Genomic DNA, 22,797 nt, shown 5'->3' on the forward strand with positions numbered 1-22,797 from the left:
TGTGTTAGGAACTTGGCAGGTTCTAGAGCGATATCCCAGGACTGATTGCTTTGGATTACATAGGGTTGTCATCCACGAGTCCAACATGTGTTTTGGCAGTTGTCTTTGGAGGTGAGGCTCAGGGCAGAGGCCAGGGACTTCCCCTCAGTTTCTGTGTTGTACCAGCTCAGGAGATCTGGAAGGAATGGGGCCTTGACACCTGGTAGGGAGGGCTTGGTCTTGCCAGAGCAGAGAAAGCCCTGAGGGGTTGAAGTACTGAGTGTGTGCCGTTGATGTAATGAGCACAGCTATGTCAAGGGCCCCAGGGCCTCAAGGGTCCTGGGAAAATGGGAAAGCCTTCTCCACAGGGTGAGGGTCAAAGGAAAATGGCAAAGCCTTCCTTTGGGAATCAAGTGTGAGGGTTAGCAGTGTGTGTAGGGAATGTCTACCATACCTTCTCCCCCATGTTTGCTGCCTTAAGACTGCCTCGGTACAGGCGACACTCCGACCAAGATTAGCTAGACCTGTAGTCTCCTTGATCCAACTGGGCACCATAAACCCTGCCTCCTTGTTTATCTGTGTACAATAACCCTGTTCAGCTGTATGCAGTGACACCTCCTCCCTGTTCAGCTCTCTGGAATAATCACACTGAGCTTCCGGGGTGCTACAGTTTCTCCAAGAGCCCGGGCCACCCAACCCTGTTTCCTGTCTGTGACATCTTCCTTTTCTTCATTCTCTTGCAGTCCCCAGTTAGGGCATGGACATTGCATGGGTGCCTTGGAAGGTGGGGATCTTCCTAAGTCACAGCCTGTTTTGGTATTGGTTCCTGTGGGGTACAGGTAGCCTCGTCCCATTGCTGTTGTTGGGATGACACAAGCAGGTTGCCTCCCCCCTAGCACCTGTATTTTTTTTTTTTTTTCCCTCTGTAAATTCGCTACTGGGCTAGATTATCTCTTAGGTCTCTTTGAAGACTGCTGCTGACTTTGGCAAGCGATGCGTTTCTCCTCGCTTTCTTGGGTATCCATTGGCTCTTTTCATGTCCTCAGAACCTGGTAGCTATGGTGATAGCCTCCTGGCTTGGGTCCTAGCCATCCTCTCAGAAGCTTTGTTGAGCTTCCTTGCTGTTGGGGCCCAGTGCTGCTGTGGGACTGTTAGTGTTCAGTGGCCCTGGAAAACTACAGAGAAGGCTGCCTGCCCCAGGGTCTCCTGAGAGATCTCCAACACCTCCTGTTTGGGCACCCATGGCGAGTTCTGAAACAATGCAGCCCTTGTCTGTAGACAGAGTCTGCTTCTCGGGTCTGTAGACAGAGAGTCTGCTTCTCGGGTCTCCAGCCCTGGGCTCCTGCCTAGAACCTAATTCTTCCCTGCTGAGACAGACAGACAAACTACCCAGAAGACAAACCTCCCGTGCTGGCCACTGATGTGACTCTCTGCTAGAGGGGTCTGGGATTAGGCTCCTGGTCCTGCAGGATTGAAGCTGGGGTTCAGGCATGCAGCTGCGATATGCTCGGTACAGTGGGTACACTCTTGTGCAGCAGGATTCGCCACCTGTACTCAGAGCTCTTGTCTTCCAAACCTGGAGAAGGCAGATGTAGGTAGGAAGAGGGGGAGAATTGGGACTGGCAATATAGGTCACCGGTAAAGTGCTTGCTTAGCATATGCAAGTTTGGTTTGGTATTGAGAAAATGGGGGGGGGGGGTGCTTGAGTAGGGAAGATTTCTGGACTAGCAAACTATAAAGATGACTAGAAGCATGACCATGTTGTCAGGGACTTAGTTGTCCCTTGGAGGGCTGGGTTGTCCATAGGAAATGTTTCTGACTAGCTCTTGCCCTTTGTGGCACCCTGAACTGCTGGGGCAGCCCGACTTATGACTGTTGTCACAGCTCCCCATTTGCTTCAAGAAGTGGCTTGGTATGGTGGCATATCATATGGTCATTTGTCACCGAGCTGTCATCTGCTCATTCCTCCTCAGGCCTGCTGCATCAACAAAGGAGGCTAGGGAACCTGAAGGTCTAGGAAGCTGTGCCTTAGAGCAGGGCAGGGTCAAAGAAGAGGGTCTGAGCCTGGCTTAGTCAGATCTGGCCCCTCTGCATAGCCCTGTATGGTACAGGGTGGGAGTTTCTCATTTGCCAGTTCCCCAGAAGGAGAGTATCACTCAAGGCTTTCTGTAGCTCTTTGGCTATAGTCAAACTGTCTACCCTAACCCCAAGACTTCTTTAATTTTTTTTTTTTTCAGATTTATTTTTCTGCCGGGTGGTAGTGGCACACGCCTTTAATCCCAGCACTTGGGGAGACAGAGACAGGTGGGTCTAAGTGAGTTTGAGGCCAGCCTGGTCTACACATACATACATACATACATACATACATACATACATACGTACGTACGTACACACACACACACACACACACACACACACACACACACACACACACGAATGCAGGTGCCTACAAAGCCAGAGGTGTCAGCCTCCCTGAAGCTGGAGTTATAGGTGGCGGTAAGCAAGAGCAGTGAGTGCCTTAACTGGTTGGCTGTCTCCAGCCTGGCCTCTGCTTTGGAAAGGGTGTTCCAGTTGTTGAGTTGTCTTCTGTTCTGTTTCTGTGGGAGTTGAACCCAGAGTTGTGAACAGACTATTATAGCTTTGACTTCAGCTTCACTGTGGGCTCTTGTGGATGATGGTGTTTATTTATTGACAGGATCTCTCTCTGTAGCCTAAGCTCACAAGCCTCTTTCTATCTTGGGAGGGTGTGGAGTAAGGGAAACATCAGTCCCCCCCCCCCCACACACACACACAACACCCCAGGCTCAGGTACACATGTGTTTCTCTCGTTGGCCCTGTCTGGCCATTTTCAGCTGGCACAAAACAGGTGTTTTTGGAAATTCCTACCAATGAGCCTGTGTTTTGAGTGCCGGGTGTGGGCCTGGCCAGAAGCCCGTACTAGATGACCCTTTCTTACTGATGTTGTCCTGGGGTGGGACCAGGGATGCCAGGGCAAGGGGAAGCAGGAAAGGAGAGACCATGAGGCCCACTCTGGGAGATGAAGCTTGACATAGCTGGCAAGTGTTTATGGAGTGACTGAATAAACCCACATGATAGGGACCAAAGAGCTGTGGTCCACAGGCCAAATCTAGCCCACTGTTGTTTAAAGAATGAAGACTTTTCTGGTGGGGGGGCACAGAATATTTTATAACAAATGAAAATGATATAAAATTCAAGTTTGAGTGTCCCTGAATATCATTTGAATATGGCCACACCTACTCATTTATATGTTGACACTGGGATGAGTGTGAGTAGCCATGGCTAAGTGGAAGGGGCCATTCTTTCTGTGTGTGGGGAAGTAGGGCTGGGTGACTGCTATGAGGCAGGCCCTGGTAGGTGGTACTGATGTTGGACAGTGACACCCGGTGCAATCCAGAGCCAGAGAGCTATACCAGGCTGTCGTGGAAAGAACCAGAAGGGAACTGGCGTGTGTTGCTAAGGAGCCTGGAGCAGGGGTGGGTGGGAAGGAGGCCTCCTTGGAGCTCCTTGGAGCGGCCTTTATTCCCCGTGGTAAGAGCTCACCCTAACTAGGCCCTCACTCCAACTGTCCCCTCAGTTCTGGCTGGAGTTACAGAGCATTTGTGTGTATGTGGCTCATGCCAGGCAGAATGGCCCCTAGCATAACCACTGCCCTCTCCCTGGCCCACGTGTGTGTGGATGGCTCCCCATGTCAGCCAGCAGTTTCTAAGTATAGACCCAGGCTGCCCCGTGGCTGCTGGTAAGTCCCAGGATACCATCTGATACTCAGTGTGACCTGTGACCCCAGCCACAGCCAGCTGCTGGAGACTGGGGGGTGGGGGCATATTTGGCCAAAACTTTCCCTGCCTCCGGATACAGAGAACAGAGACAAGCAGGCTCCTGTTGATGGCATGGCTTAATTGTCACAGGCTGGGATGACCTCAGTTTGCAACTGGCCCTGCTTCCTCGTTATTACCAGAAAGGATAACTTAATGTCATTCGCTGGAAAACGTAAGTCATGGTTTGAGGGAAAATGGCAGCGCCAAGGAGGCGGTGTTCCTGGTGTACCTGCCGCTCATGTGAACCCCAAGGCATATTGGGTCTGTGGCTGGGCATATGGCTTCTCTAAGCTTCTAGCTAACACATTTTATCCTGGCTCAGCAACTGGAGTGAGCAGCAGTTCTTTTAGAACCTGTGTGGGTTGCCAGCCTCCATCCCTTCTCCAGCTCTCCAGGCCATAACAGAGGGAGGCTGATGTTTGTAACTGTCAGATGACCATCTTCCATAGGCCTCCAGGTGGGAGGGCAGCCAGGGAGCCTCTCAAGCCAGAGCGGGTTTCCCAGTGGCTCTCCCCATGAGTTCCCCTTCAGCAGGAGGCAGGCTGATCTCTACCTATTTCTGGTTCTCCAGCATACATGGGAATGACTGATTCGACTTCCTTTCCTAACACAGACTCCCCTGTGCTGTACCTGTCTTAGTGGGTGGGTGAGACACATCAATCAGTGTGTGAGGTCTGGGGCTTTGAGTTGTTTTGGTTGAGGCATGATACTAGGACCACTGGTATCACCAGGCACGATACCACAGAACCAGGATATGCTCAGGGAGGCTCATCTCACTAAGAGGGCTGGTCAGTCACAGGTACTTCCCTTTCTTCTCTGAGTGCCCACACTCAAGCATGCCTGCCTGGTAGAACTTCTCGTTTATTATTGGGTCCCAAACCAGTTAGGAGTCAGAAGACCCCGCTCTTTATGTGCAGGGTGGATGGCTCATTGAGATTGCCTGCTCACTGCTGCATGAAAGGCCACATGTGGCACCAGAACAAAGGCTTTAGAAGTCACTGGTCAGATCCATGCCTGGGAAGGACCACATTCCTCCACAGTCTCCATCCTCAGGCCCCAGGCTCTGTGTCCACAAATGCCACCAAGTAAAAACAACCATTCAAAGATAATCCACAGTGTCATTACTGTTCAAAAGCAAACAAATAGGGCTGAAGAGATGGCTCAGTAGTTGAGAGCACTGACTTCTCTTCTAGAGGACCAGGGTTCGATTCCCAACACCCACATGGCAACTCACAACTCTGTAACTCCAGTTCCAGGGGACCCAACACATAAAATAAAAGTAAATTAAATTTTAAAAATGTAAACAAATGGAAACAAAACCATCAAAAACCAGCTTCCAAGTGCAGCTCAGTTTTGATTTTATTCTTTTTTTTTTTTTTTTTTTTTTTAATGTTCTAAGTCCTGGCACCCTTTCTGTCTTTCCCCAATCCCATAATACTGAGAGCAATGGGTGGGTTTCTGGTTAGCCTTGCCCTTTGTGGTAGAAGACATCTTATCATAAAAAGATAGGTCTAGAGATAACTAATTCCATTGCTGCAACTTCTGGGAAGTGGGGTTGTCTCCCCCAACCCCCTATCTGCCTCCTCATGCTCAGGTGATTTAAGTGGTAGAAAGAACTGTCACTTAGGAAGATGGCAGCAGACTGGTGTAAAACGGAGTGCTCTGATTGCATCGATGTGAGGGTGCATGTTCACACCCCTAGAAGTGGAAACGCCAGTGACCATGCTGGAGGGGCGGATGGCTCCAGCTTGTGGAGGGTTCTGAGGCGGCTTCCTTCCGCAGCGTCCCTGCTACACGCTTTGCCCTTGCCCATTTTCTAGCACTGTTTTGACCCAAATCATGAAGGCAAGGGAAGGATAGAAAGGCCACACTTCTGCCTTATTCAGGGGAGCAGATTGATCCCCAGGCTTCAGAGAGGAACGAGACACTTCTAGCTAATTTGAAGCTATTTTTTAAAAAAATCATTTTTCTTTTCCTGTTACATTTTTTTGTGTGTATTAAGGAAGGTAGATTTGAACATATTGTTTCTCTTTCTAGGAAACTTAATTTGTTTGGGTAAAGAACAAAGGACCTTCCGCGTTACTGGGTGGTTCTGTTGGAATGTGGTAGAAATTGGCTATTTGGAAGTAGCCCTCTCCGTCAGATGGCAGCTTCTGAGTTCCAGGTTACCAATCGGCAGTGTGGGACAGTGGCAGGAGCTCTGGCATCTGACAGGCTGCCATTTAAGTCATGTGAGGTCTTCAGGCTTTAATTCATGGGCTGAGTGGATGGACTTCCTGAGTTAGCTCAAGTAGAGATGACATACACAAAGCAATGGGTGTATTGTCCTGGCAAATGGATGATAGTAATGCCTGTGGGTATTTTGTTTGAGAAATGGAAAGGGTGTGGTTGGTGAAGAGGAGATAAAAATGAAAGGAAAAAGGGGGGAAACCCTTTCTATTAGCTTTATAGTTAGGTTGGGGTTCCCGTGCCTGACTCCATCGTTGCCAGATGTCTCTTATCTTCCAGGAAGCTGCTGAGTCAGCGTTCTTGACAGAGTGTTTGTGCATGTGCATGGGTGTCTGTGGGTGACCTGCTAAGGACATCCCGTTACTTTGTGTAGTGGTCTTTTGGCTTGGCTGGCCTCACATTTCAGCTCTCCTCTTGTATGCAGATCCCAGCTGGATTATAGATGTGTGCTATGTCCCACCTGACTGTTGAGTGCAATTGTGTGGAGGTGAAGGTCACCTGTCCCTGTCACCATAATATTATCAGGCTTCTTTCCATGGCAGAATGAAGGGGAAGGATGCCCAAGCTGCACTTGGATAAAGAACAGTTGCTGGTGAAATAAAGGCTGGTGGGCAGGGGGAGCGAAGGCTCCTGTGTGGGAACCCTTTTTTTAATCAGCCTCTCCTCCCTATGCTACTGTCAACAGCAGTTTCCTGTGGGTCTTCACGTGGTGGGTTGGACTGGTTTCTGACAGCCAAGAGTTTGTCTGCCCAGCGATGGTGATCTTTCTTGGTACTGTGTGTTTCCTTCTCATTGTGGCAGGGACTGTTGTAAACAGTGCTGAATAAAACTCAAGTTGCCGGGCTTGACCTCAAGCTACTCCTACCTGCTGAACCATCTTGCTGGCCCAATAATAGCTTTTTTAAAGGTTCAGTTTAGCATGAATGTTTGTATGTGTATGGTGTGTGTGCATGGGTACACTGCAGTGTGTATGTGCCAGGGTCAGAGAACATCATCGTGTGGAGTCAGTTCTCTTCCACCTTAATCTGGGTTCTGGGGACTGAACTTGGGTCATCGCGTTTGCAGACAAGGCAAGCTCCATCTTGGGGCACCCAAGGGATTTTGTCAATTGTGTAGCCCTTTGAGGCTCATTTTCCAGATATAATATGAGCCAGTGATCTACAAATACTCTACCACTGAGCTACACATCCAGCCCTGCTTCCCCAACCCCTACCCTCCTTGTAGACAGTCTCATGTAACCCAGGCTGGGGTGAGACTTCATATGTAGGCAGGGATGACCTTGAGCTTGTGATCTATCTGCCCCTGCCTCCTAAGGGTTATAATTATAGGCACAGGCCACCAGGCCTGGTTTACATGGTGCCTGGGCTAGAACCCCAGGGCTTTGTGCATGGTAGGCAAATACTCCACCAACTGATCTACAGCATCCTCAGCCTTCACAGTCTCACTAAATTGTCTTAGCTGGCCTTGAATTCACTTTCTAATCCAGGCAGGCTTTGAATTTAGGATCATCCTGCTTCAGCCTCCCAAGTAGATGGGATTAACAGGCTGTAGCTGTTTTAGCTGACCTACTTTGACTTAAATACAAGTCAGGCAAGTGCCTCTACAGTTGTTGTCAAGGGCTCTTTTTGTTGTTTGATCCCTGTTAAAGGCAATTTAGTTTGAGATCTCTCTTGTAGGATTAAGATACAATCAAGTTGGGAAGGGCTACCCAAGGTGTCACAATTCCTAACTTTTCTGTACCAAAGAATTAACAGAGAGAGAAAGAGGCTGCAAGTCCCCATGCAGACCTTCCTGGTGTTTTCTTCCTCCCCTTAACCCCAGTCCAAAGGTGGCTCTCCACTTCCCCAGCTGTTTCTGCGATCCTGAGGGTGGGGGTGACAGTGCTCTGCCTGTGTCCCTGACAAGTGGTGGCTTCTAGTCAGAGGTTCAGCCAGCAGCTGGCTCCTGCCACTCAGCTGTGAGGCCTGTCCTGCAGAGCAGCGGACCGAGACTCCCTCACCGCTCCCCCAGCTTTCTTCCTGTCCCTTCTGTGCAGGAGATTCCCCAAGAGCTAACACTGGATGCCTTGCTGGAGATGGACGAGTCCAAGGCAAAGGAGATGCTGCGGCGCTGGGGGGCCAGTGCTGAGGAGTGTAGCCGGCTACAACAAGCTCTCACCTGCCTAAGGAAGGTGACCCGCCTGGGTAAGAAAGGCTTGCTTCCCTACCCCAGGCCTCTGTTCCTGCCTCTGCTCCTAGGCCCAGCCAGTCCCCTGGGGTGGGACTCCTGCCACAGTAGGCCTTAGAACAAGGCGGGGAATATGCTTCAGGGTTTCTGAGGCAGCTCTGGTGCGACTGTTGAGAAAGTATTCTGGGCCTTGGCCCTGAGGGAACCCTCTCAGAATGTCCAGGGCCTTGGAACCCAGTTGCTCTGGCCAGTTTGACCTAGGAAGCTTCAGCCATTGTTAGGAATCCGTAGTTGGCCCTCAGAACAGCTCTGATGACAGGCCTCCCACACATACAGGAAGGCATCTGTGTTGCTCCAACCCCCTCCACTGGCTTCCTGCATCCCAGGGTCCCTCCGCTAACCAGTTCTCCTGTTGATCCCATCCTTATGGGTGGTTCCGACTTTCTGCTCTCAAGGCCCCTCTGGCATCAGTGTAGCCTGAGCCCGGCATAGTTAGAGAAGTCGTGCAGCTTCTGGGAGTGTGCCCAGGACTGTCCCAGGCCGTGTATAATCCTGCCGTTCCCGCAATCTCCTCAGGGATTATTCATAGGAATTGTATGTCTTTCCTTGGAAACAGTTTCCAAGTCTTGACCCAATGTTCCCATCACCGCCTGGAGAAGGCTCTGAGATAAGGCAGTGAGTGGAAGCAGGGCCTCGTTTAAAAGGTTTCGGAGACCTGGGCCTGCTTCATCTCCACCCTCCTGAGGCATGGAAAGGGAAGCACCCAGTTTCATACAGTTTTTAATTTTTTAAAAGATTTTATTTATTAGGCAGTGTTCTGCCTGCAGGCCAGAGGAGAGCACCAGATCTCATTACAGATGGTTGTGAGCCATCATGTGGTTGCTGAGAATTGAACTCAGGACCTTTGGAAGAACAGGCAGTGCTCTTGACTGCTGAGCCACATCTCCAGACCCTTAATGTTTTTCTTTTTCTTTTTCTTTTTTTTTTAAGACAGGGTCTCACTGTGTAGTGCTGGCTAGCCTAGAACTCTCTGTGTAGGCCAGGCTGGCCGCCAACTCAGAGAGACCCACCTTTGTGCTGCCCAGGTGCACCACCATGCCCAGCGAACTTATTTTATCCCCAGAAGGGCAGGGCTTGAGTTCCTGTATTTCTGACTGACCCCTTGCCTCACAGGAGGGGAGCACAAAGAGGACTCTGGTTGGAGTTCGGCAGATGCACAACGGGAAAGTAGTTCCGGTTCTTCAGTGGACACGCTCTCCCCTCTGGGCAGAGCGGGTGCTGGCACTCAGGGCCCTCGTTCCGTCTCCGTGTCAGCCCTGCCTGCCTCAGACTCTCCAGTCCCTGGCCTCAGTGAGGGCCTCTCGGACACCTGTATTCCCTTGCACACCGGTGGCTGGCTGAACCCCCGGGCCCTGCACAGCTTCATCACACCCCCTACCACACCCCAGCTACGACGGCACACCAAGCTGAAGCCACCAAGGACACCCCCACCCCCAAGCCGAAAAGTCTTCCAGCTGCTGCCCAACTTCCCGACACTCACTCGCAGCAAGTCCCACGAGTCCCAGCTGGGAAACCGGATCGATGAGGTCTCCCCAATGAGGTAAGTTTGCCTGTGACTTCCTCTCAAGCATATGCAAAGGACTAATAAAGTCAACATAGACATATGGAGAAAAATAGGTGTCCATCCCTCTGATGCAATTGCACTAAATCCCAACAGTATCTCTTTCTGTACATACATAAATATATATATAAAACGATGCCATGTCTCGGTCAGGATAGGCTAGACTAGGTCACAGTAACAAACAGGCTCTGTATCTCCAAGTCTTAAAACGCCAGAGACTTGGTTCTCATTGGCTACTAGAACAACTCCAGTCTGAAACATTAGCGGTCACTGAAAGACCAAACAGAATTCTAGATGTTATGCCCTGGCAATTAAATAGCGTTCCTCCAGGCTGGTGAGGTGGCTCAGAGGTTAAGAGCATTGGTTGCTCTTCCAGAGGTCCTGAGTTCAATTCCCAGCAACCACCTGGTAGCTCACAACCATCTATAATGAGAGCTGGTGCCTTCTGCCCTGCAGGGATACATACAGGAAGGACACTGTATACATAATAAATAAATAAATCTTAAAAACAAAAAACAAAAGAGTTCCTTCTCTATGCTCATGGGTTGCTTCCGAGGTCTACCATTGAAGGACTAACATTATTGAGAAAGAATACTTCTCATCTCCAGCACACACCAAGAACATTTGGGGGAAAATGTGTATGTGCAGTTTTTCTCTTTTCCTTATTTCTTAACAATCCAGTAGAACAACTATTTAAATGGCATTTACACACAGTCCAAAGGCAGAAGTGGCTCATGTAGGTCTCTGTAGAAGTACACCATAAAAAGTGTGCCCGTCTCCTCACCCCCACTACCAATTTTACTCTCTCCTGAAACCAAACAAGCTGCAAGGTTTCTCAATATCCACAATCATCGAAGCCGCTTGACTTAAAAATCAGCCCATGGCATGCTGTCGTATGACTTAGTCTGCATCCCTTCCGGGGAGTGTTTAGATCATTGTGGGTTTTGTTCTTTTCCTTGGGTTCCTTTCCTGTCCTCCTGAGGAGTCAGGCACCTGCCTCTTGTCTGTGACATGGAAATCCTTTTGTGCTCACATGCAGCCTGTCTTGGGTCCATTAAATGTCAGGTGCTGGGTGGCTGAGCTGGCTTTGTTTGTATTATTGACCGTGGAGCAGAAACCCAGAAGATCCCTATGCTGTACTCCCGATCCAGCTGTGCCACCCAGCTATGGCACCATCAGGGACAGCTGTAGACTACAGGATAGTTACCGAAAGCCTATGAGTCCATTGGAAAGGCCCTCACAGTGGCCTGAAGCTGGCGGCCTTGTTTCTCATTTTCTCCTGAGAAGAGCAGTAGGCTTTGCCTTCAGACCTTGGGATTCTGAGTCCATTCCCCCCAAACCTAGCCCTGATTCAGCCCTGACAGAGGCTCTCTGGTGAACCCCAAGGGCAACAGAGAGTCCTCATTCCCCCTAGCTCCCTGCCTCCTTTGGGAGAGGGGAGTTCCAGAGGAGAATGCAGGCTTGCTGGGAGTGTGTCCCTACTTGACCCTTCCTGGAATCCATCTTTCAGCTCTGCATGGCAGATTCCCTGCTCTCCTACCCAATTCCCAGCCTCTAACATACCCCCTCTTCCTGGACCTTGGGCACCCACCCCCATGGGCTACATAACCGAGGAAGAGCTTGTTTCCTCAGGTAGTAAATAGGGAGTGAATCTGCTATGCTGGGTGGCTAGCAAGGCTTACACAGAGCTGGTCTCTGTCCCTTGTCCCAGCCTTTGGCCTGCTGTATTACCAGGTAATTTTCCAGGGACAGGCTGAGCCAACGTGGTGATGTCACCCCCTTGTTCTCCCTTTTGTCTCTCCAGGTTTGGTAAGCACAATTCATTTCCATCCCTTCTGCCACTGGAAGTCATGTTCGAGTCGCTGTACCTGTCTAGGGTGGATTTCTCTGACCCCACCTTGGCCTCATTGGCGGGCTATTCCGTAGTCCAGAAGCAGAAGTTTTGGCAACCACTCCATGACATAGCTCTAAGACAGCTGGTGTTAAGTGACAGGCTGACCTTAGCCTAGTCCGTGGGGACTGGAGACTTTGAAAGTGTCTGGGCTCACATGAGCCCATACCAAGCCTGTCTCCATCTTGCCATCCCTGTTGTGACACCTGTGCCTACTCCTTTCAGAGAGCTGTGCTCTGGGTGGGAGATGTCGTCCACCTGGTTCCCTGCTGAGGTCTGGGGACCCCTCTCTAGGAGACAGGCGTTCCCAGAGGCAGCTCCAAATCTGAGGGTGGAAGTCCCTGGAGGAGAAAAAGGAGGCCCAGGCAGCCTTGGTGCCCCCCTCCCCTCCCCTCCATCTCCAGCTGGGGTCAGGTTCTCTCACATACTCACAAACTGCAGAGGGGTCAGCTGGGCCCCCAGAGTCTGCTTTGGGTGGCCTGAGTGTTGAAGCTGTGATGTCTGGGGTTTTCTAAGAGAAACAGTGATCTGTTTTTCTACCAGCTACTTGATAACAGTGGCTGGGGTAAGAGGCCCAGGGAGAGAGGGCAGGCAGGGCTCGGCAGGCAGTGACAGTCCTTGAGCAGCTGCTGCAGGGTTCCAGGAAGGCCATGGGTAAGGAGAGGAGGGTACCTGCATTTCTCTCTCTCTAGGACCAACACCAAAGCCAGCTCCTCTGACCCTAGGCTATCCTTGACTGTCACTGCTCATTCTACAGTGGCTGTGGTGGTGTCAGAACCACAGCAGCAAAGCCATGGGGCTCTCAGGACCAGTGTTCCATCCAGGTCCAGACCAGTGCTACCTGGGCACAAATGGCTGCGTACTTGTGGCGCACGTGACAAACAGGTCAGGCTCTGAGCCTGATGACAGCCTCTCACTTTCCCACTATTTCCCTGCAGCTGGTACCTCTCAGAGTGATGTGTTTAGATGGCCTTGGCCACTGACTGGAGTGGGGTGACCCTAGGAGGAAGTTGAGGGGCAACAGCCTCATAGGGGTGTGCCAGAGAGCTGCAGGTGATCTGGTTGTGGGTTCCCAATCATCAGGAGGGTGACAGAGGATCTTTTTTCACGATCACAGTTCTTTGATGTATGAAGGGAGGACCTTCGTCCCTCCTTGTGCTATTGAATTGTGGTACCTGGCCTTAGATGAGTCAGTGTGTTGTGAGCACCAGCTATGTGAACGAATAGAATATTAGGAGAGAGCGGCTGTAGCTGCCCTGGGAGTGGGTGTACTGACTCAAGGGACATTTGTCACCTGAGCGCCGTGCTCCTGATTTTTCTGGGTTATAGAGACCTTTGATACATTGAATTAAAATCCAGACCCTGTCCATCCAGGAAAAAGCCTACAGTAGTCTGCTGCTTGGCACTGAGTAGCCCTGGGTCCATAAGTCTTCTCTTTGGGCTCAGAGAGTGGGGTTCAGAGAATAGGCTATAGGTGATGGACAGTTTCCAGCTGCCGGTTCCCTTGCAAAGCCGGCATTACTATGAACACTGGAGTGCCTGCTCTTAGAGGAGAGGGAGCCCCCAGGGGACCTGAAGAAGGTAAGCAAAAGGGACCCTCCGAGCCTATGGTCCTCCTGCAGAGGAAGAGAAACAGAAATGTCTCCAAAGGTTCAAGGGATGGCCAAGAAGAACCACGCCCCCCCCCCTTGCTCTTCCCACCCAGATCAGCAAGGACTAGATCCAAAGTGCTGCTGGCTGGTGGAGTCACGTGACTGATCAGCCAGCCCTGTGCCCTCCACTGAGGTCAAGTATCTACCTGTTTAACCAGGATTAGCCAAAATTGAACCCTAAGGGAAAATGGCTGTGAAAGGGGGCAAGAGGCTGGCATGCATAGGAACTTGCCTTGCCTTTGTACTCCTGCTGCTTCCCCAGGCTGCCTCCCACCAATGCAGACCCATCATATGTAGACAAGAGTATCAGCTGCAGAGCTGGGCAGAGACAGATGCTAGAGAGCAATCCAGTGTGAGGGTGATACCTGTTCTCCTTGTCTAGCTGGGTCTGGACCATCCCTCTTTGGTGGATGTTGGTTTAGTGAAGCATTTCTGAGCTGTGCAACACAGCATCATGCCCCATCTATCCTGTGGTCTCTGAGCTAGAAGGTCTCAGGCACGAGACAGCCCCATGGAGCCTCCTCTGTTCATCCAACCTGGATTCTTCCCCCCCCACACACAGATCTCCCTCATGGATCGCCACAGCTGGTACGAAGGGATATCGGGCTCTCAGTGACACACAGGTAGGTTCAACTGTGGGGAGGTACAGAGCTGACCTGGGCTCCACAGGGCTCTGTTGGGTCTGTCCTAGTTGCCCCTAGCCTACCTGCTTGTGTTGTGGCAACAAGACTTGCACCCAATTTGAGCTCTTGACTTTGGGCCTTCTGGTCCCTCACCTGCCCCTCCTTGGGTCTTGTTCTCATCCTGCTGAGGGGACACACTCTCCTACCTTCTCCAGGTTCAAGAGAAGTTCTGGGAAGAAGCCACAAGCTTCTTCCACATTCACCTCTGTGTCATTATGGTTCTGGGCCTTATGGATTGTGTTGAAAATCCATGTTCCCAGACCCTGCCCATATGCTTCTCTGCCTGGCCAGCTGGATTGTTTTGAAGACAGGATCTCACCCACTATAGAGCCCTTGCTGGCCTGGACTTGCTGTGTAAACCAGGCTGGCCTCAGACTCACAGAGATCCTCCTGCCTCTGCCTGACAACTGCTAGGGTTGAATGTGTGCACCATCTCACCTAGCAACAATCTGGGTTTTAACAGTCCCAGAGATTGATGTTTGTACAATGAAAGAGGACCACTAGAGACCTATGGCAAGGACCATCCAGAGGTCTGGCCTCAATGCCCATGAGACTGGAGTGTGCTGGCCACGGAGTTCTGGATGGATTCAGGATGGTGCCTTGGGTTGCCCTGCTCTGGTTGTCCCTGCTAAAGGCTGTTGTAATAGCACAGTGGACACTGTCAAGGGCTCAAGGGCATTGTATCTTGCTAGAGCCTGTGGTTTCCACGGGAACTGTGGGCTGTGTGCTGATGCTGGCCTCAAGTTCTCACCCAAGGGGGAGTTCTAGCTCCCAGGGGTTGAGCAGTGCATCTGAGGACACTGCCATAGGGGCAGAGCCTGAGCCCAGATGCACGGGGACCTCTGCTTGGAGTCTTGTCCATGCCAGAATCTCTCAGTTGCTGTCAGGGAAGAGGCTCTGGGTACACACAGCCCCAGCTATCACCCACCTCACTGCTCAGAGAAGAGGCTCTAGACACACACTGCTGGGATAGACCATCGCCCACCTCCCTGTTTCAGGGAAGAGGCTCTGAGCACACACAGCTGGGATAGACCATCGCCACCTCCTTGTTTCAGGGAAGAGGCTCTGGGCACACACAGCCGGGATAGACCATCGCCCACCTCCCTGAGTTGATTCCTGAGCCCGCCTAACTCTTGGAGGTGGTTGTAGTCCTCAAGTGAGCTGCTTGTGGGTGTGTTGCAAACTGCTCCACAAACACTGTCGCCACTCATTCAGCTGTTACTGTGATGCAGTGTTTTCGGAAAGCATGGTCCTCCAGAGATGAAAAGCTGCCTGCATTTTTCCGGACTGGCCTTGTGATTTTGTGCTGGAGGACACCACTCCTCTTGGAATCCCATTTCTCCTTCCAGCCTATCTTCTGGATTGATTTTGGTTTTGTTTAAGTAGATTTTAGACTGACAGTACATATGCTTAGAACTGAAGAGTTTTCAGAAGGTAGAGAGAAAAGTCCCTCTCACCCTTGCCCCTGGCTTCTCAGTGTGCCCGAGACAGGTCATGTACCATGTGGGGGCGATTTACATAGGCAAGTGTGTATGCATGTTCTGTTTCCTTTCTCACACAAAACTACGCTTATTACAGCTCCGTGCTTTGCTTAATTCCCCTCTTTAAATCCATGTGATTTACATAGAGTACAACATACATGGCATTTATAGCTGTGCCCCCTGTGTGTGTGCTGTTGAAGATAAAGAACATTCCAGCACCCTGAGAGTCATCTTTGGCTCTTCCCGATTGACTATGCTGCTGCCTGCCATCACCATCCGAGTCAGTCATCAGGGATGGGCTTTTCCTGTGTTTGACCATGGCAATAGCATCATGTCCTATTCGACTTTATTTGGTCTTCTGGGCTGTGAGATTTGGAGGGGATTGCACGTGTGTGGAAAGAGCTGCATGTGTTCCTCCGTCTGGAGGGATGGCACTGTGCTCACCTGCTGGTGGACGTAGCATTTCCAGCCTTACTGTGGTATATGGTTGCAGCAGCTCTGTGCCCGTATGTCAGGTGACATCTCATCCCAGGGACTAACATGTTGAGTCAATGCCAAGGACTAGAGTTGCTGGGTCCAAGGACATGCACACCGGTGCTTTGGTCACTGGTGTCACGTTTGATGCCATTGGCCATACTAACTTTAAGATACTGATAGCAGCTGGGAAATCCAGATGCCTGGGGTTGGGAGGGTAGATGCTGTGACCCCCAAGTACAGAACTCCTGTGGTTCTGGGATCAGGCCAAGTTTCCTTTTCCCAGGACGGCTCCAGAGGCCAGGCTCTGATCTGCATACACGTTTCTACCCGCTGCAGGTTCTCCACAAAGTCTTGGCTGTCGCAGGTTTGCAATGTGTGCCAGAAGAGTATGATGTTCGGAGTCAAGTGCAAACACTGCAGGTGACTGGCAGAGGGGTGGGGAGTGGGTGCGTGTCCTCTGTGATAGCCCCGGTACTTCATTCTTGGCCTCCTGTCATATCACACTTGAAGGACTTCCTCTAACCAGCTGGTCACAATGCCACTGGGCACACCAGGTGCTCAGGAGCCCTTAGGGAGGTGAAGTGAGACACTCTTGGAAGAAAGGAATATTTGAAGTGGGTTTTGAAGACTGAAGAGAAGTTTACTAGGTAGAATGAGGAAAAAAGGATTCAGGGGCAAGGAATAAAGTGAGGACTCAGCCAGGCAGTGGTGGCAAACACCTTTGATCCCAGCACTCAGGAGGCAGAGGAAGGAGGATCTCTGTGAGTTCGAGATCAGCCTGGTCTAAAGAGTGAGTTCCAGGACAGCTGGGATTACACAGAGAAACCCTGTCTTGTAGAACCAAAAATAAACAAACAAGTAAGGATTCTGGGGCCTACAAGGAGTTCTGAGGTTGGGAGGTGGGCTGCAGGGATGGGATGGGTGGTGACAGCAGATTTGCCTTATGCTTGGGCAGAGTGAGGGAGATGAGATTTTATACCAACCCAGCTTTGCTGTGTCACAGCATTATGGTTTCCAGTGGGAAGGGATATGAGTAAGGAACAGTAAGGACCAACAGTCTGCCATCTGGTTGCCCACACACCTTCCAGAGGGTAGCCTGGAGTCTCAGTTCCCAGCCACCCTAACCCTGATGTTGCTGTGTGACATGGGGTAAGGCACTTACCCTTTCTGGGATTCATGTTTACCATTCAGACATCTGGGATGCTGTTCTGTGCAGCTCATCTGAGCTGCTATGAGTGGCAGCTCCTGGGCTGTCATCAGAACTAAGGTGACAGGGTCTCATGCACGCCAGCCTGATGACTTGTGTCCTGATGATCTATGAGGAAACTGGCTATAAATGAGATCCTCAGCTCCATGCAGGTGTGGCCAGCCCATGGCAGCCCCTGAGCCACACTGTCCTGTACTTAGAATGGCAGAACAGACCCAAAGGGGAACACAGCTCTTTCCATTCCTGGCTGGGGACTGCCCATCAGACTAGCCAGTGCCTGTAGGGGGACACCCTTGGGGGCCCCAGAGCCCTTGATGATGCTGGTGGCCTCTCTAGAATGTTTCTTTAAGGTCAGATTTTCCCAAGCTTTCTAAAGTGGAGGAAGTTCCCCTTTAAAAGCAAGGGAGCGGGTTGTGGGGACATGGAACACAGTGGCTATGGCACACAGGGTACTCCCACACCTTGGAGTTAACACTTGTTTGGGGGGAACTTGTTTGGGGGAAACTGAGGCTGTGTCAGGGTCATCTGAGCAATTCTGGGATGCCCCTTGGAATGCTGACTCTTCCTCCTGTGCAGGTTGAAATGTCACAACAAGTGCACCAAGGAAGCCCCTGCCTGCAGAATATCCTTCCTCCCACGTGAGTGACAGCTCCTCCCTTCTCATACTTCCGGGAATCAGGTGCATCTCCATGGCCTATTCCTGCTAACGGATTCCCTCCTTTCCAAGCAGTAGCCAGGCTTCGGAGGACAGAGTCTGTCCCCTCAGACATCAACAACCCAGTGGACAGAGCATCAGAACCCCATTTTGGAACCCTTCCCAAGGCCCTGACGAAGAAGGTAAGTTGGCAGTGCCCTGTGACCTGAACTTGTGTCAGGGAACAATGCCTCCCCAAGCCCTAGATTCCCTCCACAAAGCACCTCATCATCAGGCTTCCTGGGGAAGTGGGACACCACACTGCAATCCAAGATCTGCGGCACAGCCAAGGTTGGGGCACGCCAGGAGTCCTGGCTTAGCCACATAGTAGGTGCGGTTCTGTCCATGCTGGAGTTGTATGTGGTGATACCCATGACCTCTAACCCCCAGCACTTGTGATCCAGCATTCCTGGACACCTACTTTGTACCAAAAACCTAGGTATGTGCCTGTTCCATGTTACAGTTGCAGAGACTGAGTCCCAGGCTTCCCAGAGCCCATTCCTCAGGGTCCCTCACTGTGTCTTCACATAATGGAAGTGCTCAGGGCAGTGACTGTTTGTAAAGACTCTCCCATCCTTGTGGTCTGAGCAGCCTCACAGACCCTACCCACCAACACTAGCACCATGACCATGGGGGGGGGCGCTGACTTTCAACATGCTGACCTTGAAGGGAACACAGACACACAGGTCCTCAGCCCTGACTGAGTCACCACTGTCCCTTTTGTGCTTCTGTGACCTTAAATGAGCTGCTAGACCTCTCTGAGCTTCGCTCACAGATTGTTTGGAACAGGGATAACAGTGCTTCATGCACAGGCGCTGGGATGGGGCCACTGTTGCTGCAGCAGGGGTGGGAATAATATCTGTCCCATTCCCCTCTAACTCCTTCTTTAGCCACCTTCCCTGCCCTTGCCCCATTCCCTTTGTCACAGATGTCCCCAGTGAGCCAGGCAGTACTGCTCCCTCCCACACACACCCCTTATGTCCACATTGTCCCCACACGTGCTAGACAGTCAGCATTTGGATGGGTCATCAAGTGAACGAGAAGCCTGTAGTGCAGCCACTGTGACCTGTCTATGGGTGCACAGGTGCAGAGAGAGGATCAGCCTGCTCCTGTGGCCCAGGTGACACTACCCTCTCTTCTCAGGCCAGTTCCTGCTTATAGGGACTGAAGGGGGGGGTGTCATCTCAGCCTTGGAGTGGGAGCAGAAAGAGAGAGTGCCATTTAGTTGGTGCCATGTCAGGCCAGCCAACCTAGCAAGGAAGGTCAGCTTCAGGTCTATGAGCTTCAGAGTATACGGTACACCCTCAGCCTTCAGAGCTTACAAGAGAGAAACTTATAAAACGTGGCACTAACTGTTTTGATCCTGTTTTGTCTAAGGAGTTGCCTTCTGCCCTAGGAAATGAAGGCATTGGACTAGATCTGCAATCCATCTATCCCAGAGTGCCCCTGGACCCGTCTTGGGTCTTTTGGCCTTTTAACCTTTTGGCCTGGTTAAGTTTCAAAACATGGTCCCGAGCACTGTTTGGTCCAAGATAGCAGGTCTACAAAAGAGTTGAGCAAACATTAGATACCTCCTGTGTCTTGGTCTCCATTTTTCTCCAAATCCACACAATGTTCTGGCATAAGTGATGATGTTTCCACTGAGTAGCTCAGGAAATGGAAACTCAGAGAGCTCAAATAAGTTGCCCAAAGCTGCCCAGCTAAGAAATGGTAGAACCTAGTGGGTATCTACTAGGGTCATACTAGGTTCTATTGCATGAATCTGCAGACAGAAAAACAGTCTGAGCCTAATGAGCACAGCCCAGACTCCTATTTACTGACTTTGACTCCCTGATCCTCCTGCCTCTGCCTCCTGAAAGCTGGAATTACAGGCCTGTTCCACTATGCCCAGTTTTTTCAGTACTGGGACTAAAACCAGGGCTTTGTGTGTGCTAGATAAGCATCGCACCAACTGAGCTGCATCCCCAGCCCCCAGCCCCCAGCCTCCAGCCCTGGAATTCTTAACCCTTCAAGATGGCAAACAACATTGGTTCAAGCTGTTGACTCTTCGGAGTTTTGCGGGTTCTCTGAGGGCCCTTGTCCTGTTAGGACAAGATCATGAAACCACAGATTCCGTGCCTTGTTGTCAACCACCTTCTGCAGAGGGCCTGGCACATAGCAGAAGCTGCAAAAATGTTGGTCAGAGTATGAATTCAATTCATCAAGAAACTGGGTGCCCAGCTCAGAGCCAGGTGGGTGCTGGGGTGGGAGAGATGGTCGTCAGCAAACCAACCTTGGCTGTCTGCAGCTGACAAAGTGTATGTATGTTAGGGTGCCTGGATGCAGAAATGCTGGGAGCTGTGGAAGGATACAGAGGAAGAGCATACATAGTTCCAGCTAGGGTTCAGATGGGTTTTTAGGGGGAAGTAGGAACTACAGTAAGAAAGATGGCCAGGGATCATTAGGGGAGGGTCTCTAAGTATCTTTTCATCATATATTAGGCCCAGAAAATCGTGGGGCTACAGAGCAGGGCCCCAAGGATCTATGACTTGACCTCCACCCTTGGAGCTGGAAGGAGGGGGGAGAAAAGGAGGTCTCCAACAGGTTGGCAGCTGCTGAGTTGAGCTTGCAGCCCTGCCCATCCTGGCATTTCTGGTCCTGCAGGAGCATCCTCCAGCCATGAACCTGGACTCCAGCAGCAACCCATCCTCCACCACATCCTCCACACCCTCATCACCAGCGCCCTTCCTGACCTCATCTAACCCCTCCAGTGCCACCACGCCCCCCAACCCATCACCTGGCCAGCGGGACAGCAGGTTCAACTTCCCAGGTACCACACCTCTGGGCTTTTCTAGGTCCTAAGGGATGGCCTCAGACCTCCCGGTGTCCCCTGCGAGCTGTGTCTGCGGAGCATTTGTTGAGCGCGGGATTGATGCTGGTGTACCCGTCTTACAGATGAGTTTGCTGGGCTTAAGAAAGGAGGAGTGGCCAACCCTGCATTGTGCAGTGGCATTGCCAGGGCCAGACTCAAGACTGTCTAACGCAGAGCTTGGGTGCTTGGGGTAACTCCAGACTGCCTGCCTGTTCTTGTGGTGGCTTCTGCCCAGCATCACCCTTTCTCAGGGATGCCTTCTGAGCTCAAAGGTGATGTGACAGGCACAGTGGGGAACAGAAAACCTACAAAAGGGCATTGGGCTTCTGTGGCATATGCAGTTCTCTGATTGGGTCTGGATACTCAGACAAGACCTCACATCCCCAGAGACCTTGGGGAATTAGAATGAGGTGGTCTCCACTGAGCAAGTGAAGGCAGTGAGCTCTGGGGCAACTCTGGAGGGTAGAGCTGAGCCCAGCTGCCCTGGGACTGCAGGGAGAGGCCAGGATTTCATCCTCTTTTGCCCTCTGTTCCAGTCAGCCACACAGGGCCTCCCTGTCTCCAGGAAGCAAAGCCCACTTAGCCACATGGCTCTGAGCTGTGGCATCCTTGGCAAAGGCAGCTCTGCCATCAGAGCCAGGGCAAAGAGTTGCAGCTCTGATGTTCCTGTTTGCTGTAACCCACAGGGTCCAGATCAATCCCTGTCACTGGTCCCTGATTCTAAACCCAGAAAGTTAGAGTGCCACCACGCCCCTCAACTCGCACCGACCCAGTACACAGGCAGCAGCTGGCCAAGCAGCCTCTGGGCCCAGCGGGGAATTTGGGACTTTTGGGGATGGTGAGGGGCCAAAGGGTAGGACTCTTCTGCCACTTGTTCCAGTGCCTTCCTTAATATGCTCATGGCTGGAGTGCTCTTAACAGTGATGTCTGCCCCGCACACTGCCCCACCCTGTGGCTGAGCAGTGGCCCTGGATTAGCTCCCTTCCCAGTTCCATTCTGCCATTACTCTGAACAAGTCTCTTGCTAAACCATCTGCTTTGAGTTTTCCTAAGAAGGGATGGTTTGAAAAGACAAGGGATACAGAAAAAAAAAAAAAAATGTTTTTATGATATTGATTAGGTCCTGTCCACTTACACAGATGACCCGTAAGGGAAATGGGCCTAACCCTGTCCGTGATCTTAGTGGACTCATTAACATCTCTCTGGGGGGCTGGGATGGGCCCACAGGGAAGAACCTTGGACCACTCATGCCACCTACCTACCCTGTGCTGTCCAGGAGCCTCACCACTGCCCTTCACAGGAAAGCCTGGGCAAGCTGGTGTATTCCCCTACTCACAGTGAGGCACTGGGTGGGGGAGGGGGCTAACTGCCTCCCCACGCCCCAGAGCCTTATGGAGGAGAGCTGAGGTTAGACTCACCAAGAGTCCCAACTACTTGCAAGGCCTCAGCAGGAGAATGGGGCCCATGGGTTTAAAACCAGTGCAGACAAGACAGCAAGCCTTGTCAGAGACAGGACAAGTGGCCTGCAATGGTACCTTGGGAGGATCCAGAGCTCAAACTGGGAGGTCAAGGTGCCTGTGGGTCAGGGTAGACTGAAGGGAAGGAGGCTACTCTGCACACACTGTTGGACATCGTCCGAGCTTTTCCCAGTGCTCCCTGGCCAGGGCTGTGCAGCAAGGTGACCGCTGAGATGGCCCGTGCTGCACCGCCCGTACAGCCCCTCTGCTCCTGGGCTTGCCACACTCCTGGGCTTGCCACACTCGGATTCTCCTCTAGTTCGGTTCCTTTTTTCCTGCATGGCTCCGCCTTTTCTCACCAGAGCCCCCGGGGCAGAGCCTCCTAAGCCAATAACCAGCACCTGCCCCCCAAGTCCATGCACCCCGCCTCCCGCGCTGGCTTTGCACTGTGTGACTCACCTCCTCTTCTGTTTTAAGCTGCCTACTTCATTCATCATAGACAGCAGTTTATCTTTCCAGGTGAGTCTTCTGCATGGGTCCACTCACTGTCCCTTGCTGTGACCCTCTGTCTATC

At 51.6% G+C, this 22,797-nt stretch overlaps 1 protein-coding gene across 1 annotated transcript in view; it reads left to right on the forward strand.

Annotated features, from left to right (window-relative positions):
- Ksr1 (kinase suppressor of ras 1) overlaps positions 1–22,797 on the forward strand; it is a 125,908-nt gene that overhangs the window by 88,974 nt on the left and 14,137 nt on the right. Inside the window, exons 3-11 of the mRNA XM_051179839.1 lie at positions 8,080–8,227; positions 9,384–9,810; positions 11,636–11,640; positions 13,937–13,997; positions 16,352–16,435; positions 17,799–17,860; positions 17,953–18,059; positions 20,560–20,725; positions 22,701–22,742. Coding sequence (XP_051035796.1) covers positions 8,080–8,227; positions 9,384–9,810; positions 11,636–11,640; positions 13,937–13,997; positions 16,352–16,435; positions 17,799–17,860; positions 17,953–18,059; positions 20,560–20,725; positions 22,701–22,742 — 1,102 coding nt within the window. The remainder of the gene's footprint in view (positions 1–8,079; positions 8,228–9,383; positions 9,811–11,635; positions 11,641–13,936; positions 13,998–16,351; positions 16,436–17,798; positions 17,861–17,952; positions 18,060–20,559; positions 20,726–22,700; positions 22,743–22,797) is intronic.

The sequence above is a fragment of the Phodopus roborovskii genome, unplaced genomic scaffold (genome assembly GCF_943737965.1).
Source record: "Phodopus roborovskii unplaced genomic scaffold, PHOROB, whole genome shotgun sequence".
Lineage (NCBI taxonomy): Eukaryota > Metazoa > Chordata > Mammalia > Rodentia > Cricetidae > Phodopus > Phodopus roborovskii.